The sequence below is a fragment of the Stenella coeruleoalba genome (assembly GCF_951394435.1).
Source record: "Stenella coeruleoalba genome assembly, chromosome: 3".
Classification (NCBI taxonomy): domain Eukaryota; kingdom Metazoa; phylum Chordata; class Mammalia; order Artiodactyla; family Delphinidae; genus Stenella; species Stenella coeruleoalba.
Genome location: NC_137148.1, coordinates 97,704,442 through 97,719,485, shown reverse-complemented (window position 1 = coordinate 97,719,485; position 15,044 = coordinate 97,704,442). Strand labels below are relative to the sequence as shown.

The 15,044-nt window shown below is 45.1% G+C and overlaps 1 protein-coding gene across 1 annotated transcript in view; it reads right to left on the bottom strand.

Annotated features, from left to right (window-relative positions):
* TNFAIP8 (TNF alpha induced protein 8) overlaps positions 1-9,041 on the bottom strand; it is a 122,846-nt gene extending 113,805 nt beyond the window's left edge. The window contains exon 1 of the mRNA XM_079917576.1: positions 8,777-9,041. Coding sequence (XP_079773702.1) covers position 8,777 — 1 coding nt within the window. The 5' untranslated portion in view covers positions 8,778-9,041. The remainder of the gene's footprint in view (positions 1-8,776) is intronic.
* Positions 9,042-15,044: the final 6,003 nt, after the last annotated feature.

The following is a 15,044-nucleotide window of genomic DNA, read 5'->3' as shown; positions in this document are numbered from 1 at the left end:
GATGGACATTACAAGAGAACAGATTTATTGCTGCTCTCTCTGCCCACCCCTCTCCCCACATCCACAAGCTCCTCCTGTCTTTGAATGAGTTTGGAGAAGCCTGTGATACCCACCGCAGAAGAAACTATTTTCTGTCTATGAGGCGGCAAGTCTGCAGAAAAAAAAAAGGTAACATATTAAGGATGGGAGAAGAGAAGGATGGAAAGAACCTGGTCCCTGATGATGCTGTTTGAGGCACTGATTCAACTCTGGATTGGATCAACCCCAGACTCCCTTCACGTAAGATAATTTAATGTCTTTACTGTTCAAACCACTGGTAGCTGGGCATTCTCTTACTTGCAGCCTAAAGCATCCTAACTGTTATGGGCTGAATTGTGTCCCCCCCCACCACTAAGAGAATTCATATGTTGGAGTCCTCACCTCCAGTAACTCAAAATGGGACTGTACTTGGAGATAGGGTCTTTAAAAAGGTGATTCAACTACAGTGAGGTTCTTCTGGTGTGCCCTAACGCAATCTGACTGGTACCCTTATAAGAAGAGATTTGGACACACAGACATGAAGGGCACATGTACAAAGGAGGCTGAGAGAATTTGTTGCCAGCAGCTCTGGGCTACAAGTAATATTAAAGGAAGTTCTTCAGGCTGAAGGATTAAAAAATACCTGATGGAAACGGATCTACACTAAAGAATGAAGAGCCTCAAGTAAGTGGATAAATATAAAAAACTTTTTCTCATGTTCTAATTTCTTCAAAAGATCATTGTTTAAAGTAAAAAATAATAACCATGATTTCTGAAGATTATATATGTAGACGTAAACCATATGATAATAACACAAAGGGTATTATTTGTAACACTCCTGCCCTTTTTTATGACCGTGCTGCTCGGCTTTTGGAATCTTAGTTCCTGAATCAGGCCACCACAGTGAAAGTGCCCAGTCCTACTACTGCACTGCCAGGGAATTCCCCGTAATACCTTTACAAAAGAGATTGTTGTAGATAGAATTCTGCCCCCTCCCCCTCAAATTCTTAGGCTGAAGCCCTAATCCCCAGTGTGACTAGAGATAGGGCCTTTTGAAAGATAATTAAAGTTAAATGAGGTCAAAAGGGTGGGGTCCTAATCTAATATGACTGCTGTCCTCATAAAAAGAAAGCGAGAGAGATACCACAGATGCATGCACACAGAGAAAAGACTATGTGAGGAAACAATGAGAAGGTGACCATCTGCAAACCTAGGAGAGAAGCCTCAGGAGAAACCACACCAGTCAACACCTTGATCTTGGCCTTCCAGCCTCCAGAACTGTGAGAAATAGATTTCTATTGTTTAAGCCACCCAGTCTGTAGAATGTTGTTATGGCAGCCCTAGCAAACTGTTACAGTGATCTGGTATACTATCTGTTATCATGAATATACAAATACTAGGGCAACCAAGAAAGGAAACAGAAAAGACAGACTGAAGGGTAAAATTTGGGGTGGACATGCTTGTAGGGAACTCAGACCAGGTATGCACCAGGAAGACTGTGGTGATTCATTCTCTGGCCTGTGGTTTGTCTCTGCAAGTCACTTCCCAACCTCTTCCACCTGCCCCTTTTCCCAAATTGTGAGGCTAGAAGGCCCCTTGTGCGCTGGACTCGGGAGCAGCAAACCTGGAGGATTGCTGGCTAGAGAGGAAGGCTGAGGCAAGACTCAGATCAGTCCATTTTTATACTTGTGGGTCCCTGGTCAAATATTTCAACCTAGAGGGAAAAAATAGTGGTTCTACTAAAATTAGGACTATGTAGCATCAGTAGCAGACCATTATTAAATAATTTTCAAGGCCCCTATTAGAATGAGAAATTGAAAACTGACCAGAATGCAGAAGTAGGGAAGAAAGTCTCAAGTACTTACACAACTCAAAATGCAAAAAAAAAAAAAAAAAGCAAAAGAAGGAGGAGGAAGAAGAGAAGGAAGAGGAAGTAGAGGACAAAGGGGGAGGAGGGAGAGGGGGAGGAAGTTACAGCAAGACAGCTTCAGCAGTCTATTGTCCATTTTCCCATCACCCACCATTTCAACATGAGAGGGGCACGGCACTCTCAGAACAGGATGGCTTCCTGGAGGTGCCAGGACCTCAGGACAGGGGAGGAGACCCAGGGAAGGGAAAACAGGCTACTTGGCAACTCAAGAGTCTTGGGCCTGGGGCTCCTCCCAACAGGTGCCACTCCTAGAAAAAGGGCGCCCATCCCATGTCAGTGATCTACAAAGCGTGAGGTGTCCTCAAGTCAGCAGCACACTAAAGGATGAGGTCAGCATTGCCAGTGATTCGAAATCTAGATTGTGAACAAATGAACACTGAGCAGACTCCCTGGTGTCTCTGCTTCGTGGCTTTCAATTCCTGGATCCATTTGTGGGATGCCACTACTGGTTTTGGTTGTTATTTTTTGTTCTTGACCTGGTTGTTGGTCAACAATTTTTAACCCAGTGAGGACCTACTTGAAAAACCACTTTGTTATTTCCTGGGATGGGTACACAGGTGTTCATTTTGTGCACGTTCATGTTCATCTTCTTTAAACTTTAAAGTCACTCTGTACTTTCAAGAGGTTTGCACTTTTCCACTGCCAAAAAAAAAAGGAGGTGGGGAGACACCTACAGATACTGCCTGAATAATCTTTACAGAACGAGACATTACAACCGATCTCCCAGGCTAGGGGTTTTCAGTTCGCTGTGCATCAGTCACCAGGGGTGGGCATGGGGGGGCGGGGAGAGAATTGTTAGAAAGGCAGATTCCCTGGCCCGGCCTTGGTGATGCCACAGTAGGTGGAACTATGGCCCCAGATGAGCCCTAAAATATAGCACGTTGGACAAGTTCAAAATTTCATTTGGGAGATCACCTCTGTGGCTGCCCAGATAATTGCATTCTCAAACCACAGGGCAGGAACCCGGGAGGCTCCTTGTCGACACAGTCTCTCTCCTTGGCAAAAAGAGTGGCTGTTCTTTCAGGAACCTTCAGGTGTTCCAGGCCATAAAAGCAAAGGAGCAAAATGGCTAAGTATGTGCAACACAGAGACCATCACCGGATGCTCGGGGAGGGAGGGCTGAGCTCACCACCTCTCCCAGGTACACTCTGTGAGTCACCGGGGGGGCCTATCCCTGCACCAAGGCAGAAAGAATTCCATCATTAAGTCTAGACTGCTCTGCCCTTCCAGGGCGGTGATAGTATTGAATCAAACACCAGCCACTTCCCAGAAAACTACCTCATCTTTTTCAAGAGAGAAGAAAGGGAGAAAAAGGGAGTTGTTTCCCAATCACAGAGGGGTGGAATCAGGTATTGGACTTCTTTCTTAAAGGTCTGAGTCATCAAAGATTGTTTTGAACTTTGCAACCTCTGGCCAACATTTGTACCTGCAGTTTTTCTCAGAAGACGGTGGCATTTCCGTAGAACTCCCTACTCCAACGTGTTCCGTAGAATATGTTGCATCTACATGTATGTGAGAGCCTGAGCACAACTCAAGAGGCCGAGATGGGAAAGGATGAGGACAGTGGGACTCCACCAGGACTGGTTGAGTCTCACTGGTTGACAGTCATAAGGAACTCATTTTTTGAAATAAATAAAATAACAGCTGTGAGTGGAGAAGGCTTGAACTAAATGAATTTGGCTTGAAGGAATAAGAGCCAGGCTTAGAGAGGGTATTGGCCAGGTGGGCTGGTTCTTCCTTTTTGGCTCCTTTCAAATATTCATGAGTGTCCTGTGTGCCCTGCAGAGTGCTGTGTTCCCAGAAGAGCTTGCCCCAGTGGACAACCTTGAAGATAATGTCCCTGCCCTCTGCCCCTCGGAACTCTCACAACTTCTCTTGAAGACATGCCAGCCCGAGTCCCTTTGCAACACCAAGGGCAGCTGAGACATAGCTTCCTGTCTGGCTTGGAAAACCTGGTTTCATATCCATTACCTGTTTTAAATAAGGGCCTCCATAGGCTAAAGGCCAACCCACTGCTCACAAATGAACTGTAACGGGCCTTTTAAAAGTGTCTCTCATGCATAGGGAGGGTTTACTGGATGCCATGGCTCTTCTGCTCAGACACGTAAAACCCAGATGCCCTGCTCTGGCTCATTCTCTTTAGCAGCTGCAGCAGCGGCAGCAGCAGCAAGAGTTCCCTATATAATCACATGACCCTGCAGCTGGGAATAACTGAAATTGCGCTACATGCATCCCCTTCTCTGGGCTTCTCTGGCTTCGTCAGAGGCAAAAAAAGGAAAGTTCATGCTAAAAGCACATGTGGTAACAGTCACCACTCTCCCTCTCTGCTCCACTATGGCCCAGTACAAACACCATCGTCTTGAAATGAGAGCAATGTGGCCAATCCAACAAAGTAGACCACTTGCTTCTGCACATTGGACACCAGGAGAGGAACATCCTGCCTTAATCCACACAACAATCCTATGATAGAAATACCATCCCCATGTTTTAGGTAAAGCAATAGGCTCAGAGAGCTGAAGTAGCTTATCCCAAGTCACACAGCTAGTGGTGGCTGAAACATGAACAGCTGATTCCAACAGTGTCACGTGACCCAACCACTTTTTGACTAAACTAAAAGTCATCTTCATTCCCAATGTTTAAGGAAATGACGACAAGTGGAATTTTGGACTTAATTCCATTCTCTGTTATTAAAGAAACAAACCCCAATGTGCTTATAAGTCAGCTTGGGTTGTTCCAGGGGAGGCCCATTCCTGTGACCTCCCAGCCATTTTTTGTTTCTTTTTGGTGGGGAAGGTGGCTGCATGCCTAGCCCCTGGTCACCCTGAGTGAAATATCATCATGTTGGTCAATCACCCCTCTTGTTCTATATAAAAAAGCACAATCCGGGAATTCCCTGGCAGTCCAGTGGTTAGGACTCTGAGCTTTCACGGCGGAGGGCCCGGGTTCCATCCCTGGTTGGGGAAATAAGATCCCACAAGCCGCATGGGCGGCCAAAAAAACCTCCACAATCCTGGGAAAACAAACTTGCTGACGCCCATCCAGCTTTGCAGCTGGCTCTGCATCTTTGCTACCTTGGTTCTGAACCATAAACACTTTCTTCTAGAGAAAAAGCAACCTATCCCTAAAAGGATGGGTGGATGTTATTTGATTATTTTGGAGCATGTGACATTTTAAAACAAATTTCTCAGGTAACTTCCATGCTTGACATGCAAGGCCAAGAAAACCAAATCTTATGGAATCACGTTTATTGCAGTTATACCACTGGTGATTTGAAACAGACGTCAGATGAAAGATGCTTATTTCAACTTCTTATTATTGAGAAATAAAAAATATTTTGAAAATGGTTCATCTACTGTTCTAAGGAATTGCCTTTACTTTCCTTTGTGAAACTCAGAAGAATTCTGAACCCATCTTTGCCATTATCAATTTATCTTCAGGGACTCGTTCTTACCAGCAAACATTTTCATGCAAGTCACTGGTCCTCTTGGATCCCAGGCCTTGGTGCAAACATGAGAGGGCTGCACAGTGCCACGTACACAGTAGGAGCTCAATAAATGCCCGCTGCGTGAATGAATGGTGCCCCTGCAAGCTGGACAGAGGGGATGCGCCTCCAAACTTGTATAACGGCCACTGTTGTAGTCTAAGACTCATGGGCCAAATGGTGCCTCTCACATTCTAGAATTATCTACCTCCTACTGTAGCTCACTTCCTTTTCTTAAGGCCAAAATATAGAATGCGAACTGACGTTCACTGGTTACTACTTGACCTCGTTTACATTTTGCAACAAGGTTCACTGATTTTTTTTTTTTTTACCCTCAATGAACCATCTGTTTTTAGCTACTGGGAAGCCCCACTGAGGTACAAAAGTCTAGAAACTGCAGTTGGCTCAGACCCCAGGGCCAAAGTCATCAAAACCAGAGATGGGGGAGCAGGAAGTAAACTGCTTCTCACAGGGAAACATGAAGGTTGGGGTGTTAAAAGCTCCTTTTCGGTGTTTGTTGAATGCTTACTCTGTGCATTTGGTATTAAATGCAGGATGTGGGCAGCGTGAGGAGAGTTGAGGTGATAAAAGTTTATCTGGCACCACACGGTGCCTTCTCTTAAACTCTGCAGCAGAGCTGATTATCTCTGTGAATGCCAAACTTAGGAAAACTGTCCCATTTTTGTCCAGGTGGGCCCCTGTGCATGTCCCCAGTGCCCGAGTCAGTGCCCATGGTACTGGGGTTGTGCTACCGCTCCCTTCTCCCTCCGTGAGAAAACAGGTGGCCTTTATTTGTTATCACCCACCCTCCTCTGCCTCCTGGAGGTCATCCCATGGTCAAGCCCTCAATTTGTACCAGGCAAGGATGGAGGGGGTGGAGAATGGACTCTTCTGCATGGTGTGGAAGCAAAGCTCAATTCTGATTGAGGACGAAAGAAATCTCCAAGAAGGAAATGTGTTCATTCCAAGGGGCTGATCCAAGTAGACAAGGATTAATTTGAATCAATTAACTATGAGGTCTCGCGAGTGCCTGGCACTGTGGCAGCCTCAGCTTCAAGGATCAGCTACCTGAAGTTCCCCAAATCGTAAACCACCTAGAAATCCCCTCCTCCCCCAAACTGCATTTCCTAATGAGTACTGTTTGGATGCAATCATTTCTCTCCACACACCCTTTCCTCCAATTTCAACAGAATAAAAAATTGCAGAGAACAGTCCTCATAAAATACTCTGTTCCTGGCCCTTGCAGTGTGCATGCTCACCCTCAGTTTCTGCCATTCTGCTGGACTCCCAGAACAGCCTGTCTGCAACACTCACAACACAGATGAAGACTATATCCAGCAATATAGTCAGAAACAGAAAATTAAGAGGCAACAAAGATAAGCAGGTTTTCCAGCTCATGCCATCCCTTTCCTCATTGAATTTAAACACATTAGAACAAAAGGCACTACAGATTCAAGTCTCTCTTAAAGAAAAAAAATTTAAAGGAGCATCTGTGCAGGAGCACTACAATTTGGCGGGAACTTTCTTATATTCAATAATTTATTAATGATTCTTAAATTAGCAGATAATCTAGATGGATATAATGGCTTAGAAGACCTATATCTGTTAATGCAAAGACCTTAACACCAAACATTCAATACCTAAGGTATTCATATTTTACAGGGAGGTAAATGGTAGTCCACTTCCCTAAACTTTATTTACTCAAATTACAGGTTAAAAACTCAAAAGCTGAGCAAGAAGTGGCAGAGACAAGTAATGTATATGAAGGGGAACTGGCATCCCCCGCCCCAAAAATCTACGAAAAAGCCAATTGTGTTACCGGCTAGAATATTAACAATAACTTGCTGACAACTCCCCATGACAGATCTAATTAGAAGGTGGCAATAAATGTTTCCAGGTGTTTAATTAAGTGTGATAATTATTTCTTTCCTTAAAGACAGATGGAGTCATATGTTTACATTTCAAAGCATAATGTTTCCTTAGTTAAAACACTGTGGAAACACTTTTGTGTAACACAAGATTCAAACCAGGATAAAAATATCTGCTGTGATAAGCGGCACTTAAAGTGATTTATCAGCTCTAACTTTCATATCAGCTCTAACTTTCACAATGGCAACTTAAAGCCTGCTCTGTTCTGGTTATTTCCTTTAACCACATAGTTTTGTTTTCCTTATGCTTCAATGAATAATTTCTACTCAACAGGTCATTTCCCTACCAGCATCTCCTAAATGAATTCTTATCATGAAGGTGGGGAAATTTTATGGGTATCTCTACTTTCACAGCAAGAAGATAGCAAGAATAACCTGAGATACAGAAGAATTCAGGGACTATCATAATTGGATGGGACCTCAGCAACCAGGGAATCATTTTATTGATGGATTAAAGTACTGTACTGCTATCAATTAAATCTGCTTTTTAGGGCAGAAATACACCCTACATTGAGATAGTATTGACCCCCAATAAAAATAATTTATGCAAGGATGGAATTATCAGTCTTAAGTAACTCCAGGATTTCTTTGTTTCAACACTGAACACTCAACTACTGTCTCCCTCCTCCCATGATTCTCTCAGGGTACTGCTCTTCCTACCTAGGGCTGTGTTTTATCAGATGGCTTTAGCAATAGGGTGTCACTGAATCAATAAACATCTTTTAGGCGCCCAAGCCCGGTTGGTCAGAGTGGTCTTGAACATGCCTATCAGCCGCCCTGGGTCCGAGGGCGCTCATCAAGTGTTCTTGCATCAGGTTTTGAAGGCTGAGAGTCGAGAGGGCGCGCAAAGACACGGGCGGACACACAAACACACACACAAACTTTCTTCCTTAAAGGAAGTCTCCACCGAACGATCTCAAGGCAAAACTCTAGTCCCTGCCCATTTTACAATGCAGGGTTGGATTACAATCTCAGGCTAGCATCTCGGTCTGCAATCTGGGGCATCCTGATAACCGGGCCAGTCCTTTCGACAGCAGGAGCTGTTACCAGGAGGGCGTGACACGTAGTGGGGGCCGCGTCTGCAGAAGGAAGCAAGGAATAGGGAGGGATGGGGCTCAGTGCAGGAGGTGGAAGTTAAGGGGTCAGCCCAAATCGGTAAGGGCCCCGAGCTGGAGGTCTCAGGTTGTCTCTGCGCTGCAGGAACTGAGTAAAACTCTGCGGAGTTTTCGGAGCTGTGCGCGTCTGCACACACACGCACAAACACACACACTCGCTCACACGCACTCCCACCCACTCCCACCCACTCCAGAGACTCTCGGCGAGCTGAAAGCGCGCGCCCTCAGGAGCAGCCCACAGCCCAGCAGCCGGGGAAGCCCTGCGAGGGTGTGTGCGGAACCGGCGCGCCCAGGAGGCACTTACTCGGAAGAGGGGGCCCGGTGGCGCCGGGACGCCAAGAGGCGAGCTGGGCGATCTGACGGCGCGGAGCTGCCTAGACTCTTGAACGTTCGCGGGGCCCCGCGGACTCACGAGCAAAGCGCGGGCCAGAGACGGCGGGAGAAAGGGAGCCAGGGGCAAGGCAAAAGAAACGAGGGGCGGGGTAGGAGGAGGAGCTAAGGAGCCGGGGGCGGGGCGGAAGGTGGAGTTAGGAGGCTGGGGGCGGAGCCGGACAAGGAGGAGGAGCCGAGAGGTCGGGGGCGGAGCGTGCGGAGGAGGAAGAGCGGAGCAGCCGGGGAGGCAAGGTAGAGGAGGATCTAGCGGTCCAGGGCGGGGACGGGAGGAGAACCCCAGCGGCCGTGACTGGGCAGACTGGGCCTGGCGTTGGGGGTCAGGAGTGGCCAGAGCTCCGGAGACCGCGGAGGAGAGCTGGACAGCTATCTGGGAGCTGGACTTGAGCTGCAAGGCAAGATTTTTGGGCGCGAGGAGCCAGGACAGGCTTGGGAGATATGCAAGGAAGACGTTACCTTTCGGGTCTCTCAGTTTCTTCAACTGTGAAAATGAGAAACCAACCTCGTAGTGAGTTGAGTCGGTTAAGTGAGCTCATGCCTGGCACCTAACAAGTACGCATGAATTTTATCATCTGTTATCTGTTGCCGTTATCATCCTCATCATCATTTTCCGTATAAGCCCCTAAATCCCGCCTGCTCTTAACGTTGTGTGTGTGTGTTTCAGCCTCTACTGGCCTCAAGTCTACCTGGCGATACCTGACGCGCTAGCGATTCCTAGTTTCAATTCGCGGGGGGTGCAGGGCTCCCTCTCAAAGTTAAAAGGCTCATTGGCTCCTGGGAAGCCAGACCGGTCTGTGGCACCCCCGTGGACTTCAGTGACTGCCCCTGCCCACGGAGCCGAAGGCTGGCTATTCATTGGAATGGGACCGAATCTGGGCCTTCCTTCTGGTGAAGAGCCCTGACCCGGGGTAGCCATTCTCAAGGGCGAAGGTGCTGGACCTTCGTAGGAGTGTGATGAACCCCTCCTCCATTAAGCACCTACTATATGGTAGTTCTGTGCAGAGGGCTGGGAATATGAATAATACTAGCAAAACTTAACATATGCAGGTCACTTATAATCCTCACAACAACTTATAAATGTAGATCCTGTAGCTACTTTAAGTTTTACAAAGGGAAAGGGAGGCATAGTGAAGTAAAATACCCTACCCAAAGTTACACATTTAGGAAGTGGCAGAGCATGGCTGGGACACAGGAAAGTAAACACTTGTTAGGTGAAATAGACTAAAATCACAACACATTTGGGTTTAATGCCCAAAATAGGAATATACAGAAGATGTATACAGAAGACGTAAACATCTCTTAAACAGAGATGTTTAAGACACTGTTCCTGTGGTTATAGCTATGGGGAGGGGAGTGTCAGGAAGATTTTTCTGAAGGAGGTGATGTCTAAGCTCAATTTGGAAGAAGAAATGGGAGCTTCACAGCACCTATAGGTGGAGAAAGGACACAGTAAACATTTTTCAAGCATTCAGAAGGGTTAGGGAAGAAGTGGAGATTGGAATGAAGCTAAAACAATAGAAAAGGACCAAATCTAAGCGCGTTCTTCCAATAGGAGCTGAAGAACATTAATTTGACCCTTGTTTTGGAGAAAGTCAGAAGGATTTTAAGCATGGGAGACATGTCAAATGTTCTAGAAAGGTTAATCTGAAAACAGCATAGAGAATACCAGAGCCAGGAAACTTGACTTATGGAGTTATTGAAATAAGTCAGGTTGGGATACAGTGGTAGGCAGAATAAGAACTCCAGGAAAGATGTTCACACCAGAATCCCCAGAACCTGTGAATACGTTACCTTACATGGCAAAAGGGACTTGGCAGGTGTGATTAAGGTTAAAGATAATGAGATGGGGAGATTATCCTGGATTATTTGGGTGGATCTAATCTAATCATATGCTTCCCCTAAAGTGGAAGAATGAGTCAGAGATTCAAAGCATGAGAAGGGCTTGACCTGGGTCAGGAGCCAAGGAGGGTGGGTGGTCTCTAGAAGCTGGGAATGGACCTCAGTCAACAACAACAACAACAAAATGGGAATCTCAGTTCTACCACCATAAGGAAATGGATCCTCCCTTGGAGCCTCCAGAAAGGAACTCAGCTCTACTGACACTTTGAGTTTATCCTGGTGAGACCCATACTGGACTTCTGACCTGTAGAACTGTAAAATAATAAATGTATGTTGTTTTAAACCCCTAAATTGCTGTTAATTTGTTGTGGCAGTAATAGGAAATAATTACAGACGCTGAATGCCTAAACTAAGTGGATGGAAAGAAGATGGTTTCAAGGCTTAACACAGGCCCTGGAGACTAATGGGATGTGAGGGTTAAGGGAAAGAGAATAATCTAGGTCACTTTATGGGGTTTCTGGATTGCCAGGCTCAGTCTTTGGTAGTGCCACGCAGTGCAGGGAGTAATAAAGGCAGGTCCTTTTAGGATTAAAAAGGTTTGTACACTCCCAGGCCTCCCCTACTCCTCAAAATCATTAGAAACGATCCCTGAAAGCCCATGGGCAGTGATATTTGTCACCACGAACTGAGAGTCCTAATAATGGGTCTGCTCTGTGTAAGCTGGATACTTTGGACAAAGCACAAAACCTTAATGAAACATGGCTTCTTCTACTGTGTGAGATAGGAGCCCCATCTGTGTGACTGCTGGGAGAGTCAGCCAGGATGTCATGGTGTCTTGTCTGTAACCTCAACCCCAGTAACTTTCACCATTGCTTCATTTCAGTCTCCCTTGTCTCAAGCTGCACCCTGGAGCAGCAATCTCCAGAGATATTTCTACCTTTATAGAAAAAGATTCTTTCATCTTTATCTCCATCATTCTACACCCCTACTGCAGCCTTTCATCCTTGGTCCTCACACTCTTTTTTTACCTCATGCAGACTTGCATTTCTCCCAGTTGGCTTCCTTTCCTACACAGCCTAACCCCAAGAACCAATACCTCAGTCACTCACTGCTAGTGCCTCCTATTGCTTTACTACATTGTCCTTTCCTTCTACTACCTGGCAAATATTTTTAGCCATCCACATTATTCATAAGCTCTACTTAAGAAGCACCAAAAAGTGTAAAACCTGATGCTCTGCAGATTCATGAGGATTTTCTCCTGCATCATGGATGGAAAGGAGAAGTGTGTTCCATCTTTATCCCTTTCCTCAAGACATCTTTTGCACCCCTAACCCCTCCTGCTCTTGATATATAATCTCACCTCCTATTTCAAATAAAATATAGAGTGAACTTTTAAAATAATTAATTAATTAATTAATTTATGGCTGTGTTGGGTCTTCATTGCTGTGCACAGGCTTTCTCTAGTTGCGGTGCGCGGGGGCTACTCTTTGTTGTGGTGCGTGGGCTTCTTATTGCGGTGACTTCTCTTGTTGCGGAGCACGGACTCTAGGTGCACGGGCTTCAGTAGTTGTGGCACGTGGGCTTCAGTAGTTGTGGCACACGGGCTTACTTGCTCCGCGGCATGTGGGATCTTCCCGGACCAGCACTCGAACCCATGTCCCTTGCATTGGCAGGCGGATTCTTAACCACTGTGCCACCAGGGAAGCCCCAAAGGAAATATATAGATCATCAATAGAGAATTTTCTCTACTTCCTACCCCAGCTACCAAAAATGCCATCTATATCAACAGTCACATTGACTTCCTTTCTCTCACCCCAGTGGATCAGAGCAAACCCATCCACCAGTTCTCTGGGTCCCCAAGGAGCCCTCCCTTCTATCTACAGGGGCCACATTCTGTTGAATATCCCTTCTTTTCTATCTTGGACCTCTCAATTTCTATGCTTCCCCCACAAAATATTTAAAAATGCTAAAATGTTAAAATGATAAAATTTAAAAATCTCCATGAATCCTACCACCTTCTCTCACCGCAACCCTCTTTACTAGGGCCATCTAGACCTGAGTGACTACAGGAGCTGATAGCTGAAATGATTCAGAGTGGGCATTGCCTCAGCGCTTACTTTAGGAGGCCTGGTAAGGGGCCTCTACAATCCCAGGCAACTTGCATCATTGTCATCAAAGAACAACCAGTCTTTCTTCTAATAAAGATATTGGATTCCACCTTACTACACAGAGTGATAATATTTAGAAATTAGTAAGATAATTACCTTTCCTATCTTACTTGGGCCAAAAGATACTTGGATCATTTCATTTTCAAACTAGCACTTGCATACATCCAGTTCAGAGTTGTAAAAAACATAGAATCTAGGAAGCTCCTAATAACTAATCCATTATTCAACGGCTAATTATATTTTAAAATAATTGCAGCTGTCTCTGGATTAATTGAATCCTTTCAGACCAAACTCCACCCCCCCAAACCCTATAAATCACATGAAGTGGAGAGAGCTGTAATGAGAGCTGCATGCCAAAAATACCTCTGTGCATACCTTCTATTTTTACTTCTGCCCAGTCGAATGTATAGGAACTAACATCAGACAGCTTAAAGTTGAAAAAATCTTCTGACCCAGCTTCCTCTTGTACTCTTCTTTTGCTTCAAGCCTCTTCTCTGCTTACTCAGTGTCAGCCTCCTCTTTTTGAGTGTAAGGAAATAACTACATGGCACTGTGAAACGTACAATAAAAATCTATGCATAAATACTCTGGGAGGAGAATGGAAGTGACTCACACTCCTTGGGGGAATGGAGAGAATTTCACAAAGGAGGTCCCATCCAACCAAGTCGAAAAGGATGAACTCAAGCTTGCCCGGCAGAAGGGCACTCCAGGCATCATGGAGAGAGAAGAAAGATAGTCTAACATTTTCTGGCACTAAAATCACTGAAGCAAGGATGTGCACCTTGAACACAGCCCACAGAAATATCTATGTGGCCTTTGTGCTCTAACTACATTTTAATGGGACTATATCAATGAACATGCCTGATTCAAAACATGGCTATAACTTCACCATCCTCTAAGGTCACTATCTGATTGTCTACTGCTTCAACTCTATTCCCAGTCCCATTTCTTTTCAGAGCTTTACCATAACATGTAATCTTGTTCTTAGAGTAACAATATGGGTATGGTAAAGAGTACATTTTTCCTAACAGAAGTCAAGGTGCATACTGGGTAGGGTAGGAGAATTGTTCAATGTCATGCAAACTTGGGGATAGAACAAAAATCAAGATTTGGGGGTCAGTGATCTTTTCCTATTACTTCCATATACCTCAACCCCTACTCCTAACTATTATACACCACTAGTGATTATACCTTCATCATAGAGCATTTTTCACTTTTTTATTCAGAATTACTTACCTATGATGTTACTAAAATACACCTCTTCCTAAGAAAGTTTGCTAGAACTGTTGCCTGCATTAAAGGTAACTTCATCCACATTCTTAGCCAATTCGATCAGCCACCCTCTACATGAAACCAAGCTCTCTGCATATTTCCAGGTTTTCACCCCTTAAGCCATTCCTCTATAGAAAATATAGTGATGCCCCTACCCAGAACCCTTATTTTTCTGTGACTGCACCACTGGATTCTTCATCTCTGTGGGTTCTTCCTCACCTGAACTGTTTTCTCCTTTTTGACCATCTCAAATCTTACTTGAGCCTATCCCCAATACTACAGTCTATTTTTTTGTCCTTAGCTGCATAATTCTACTCTGAAAGGCTTTTTCTATACATATGGGTCTAAATTCCCGCCTCTATCAAGAGTTCTCTTCTGCGCTTACACCCATGAAATGCTAGCCCACATTGGCAAGGCATTACGTGATTTTAAACAAAAAAGGCTCCCACCTTAGTCCTGGAATACTCGAAGCACAGCACCCTCCCCTAGTGGGTTCTGACTTCCACACTGTCCTCTTTCAATAGCCTCACTTCTTTCCCTATCATTATCAGTCTTCAGAGTAAAGAGGTGATGTGCTAGTTATTTCCATGTACCTGTGCTTCCTCTCTCTGTGTGTGTACATGGGTCTGTTCATCTGTCTCTCTCTACATAAAAATGGCCACATGGATTTTAAAAGTGTATTCAGTATTGTGGCGGATTGCAAATGGTCTCAGAATAAAAACACAGCCAAGGTTATGGTTAAGTCCTTTTGTTAAGATCTCAGAAAGATTTTTGGGTGCACCATGTATACCGTTTTTGTGAGACACTAAGATTTCTAAGAATCTTAAGGTGGTATACACCACAGCAACCTCACAGGGGGCCCAAGGTAGAGAAATAAAATACGGGTGTGGCTTTTGTCTAATG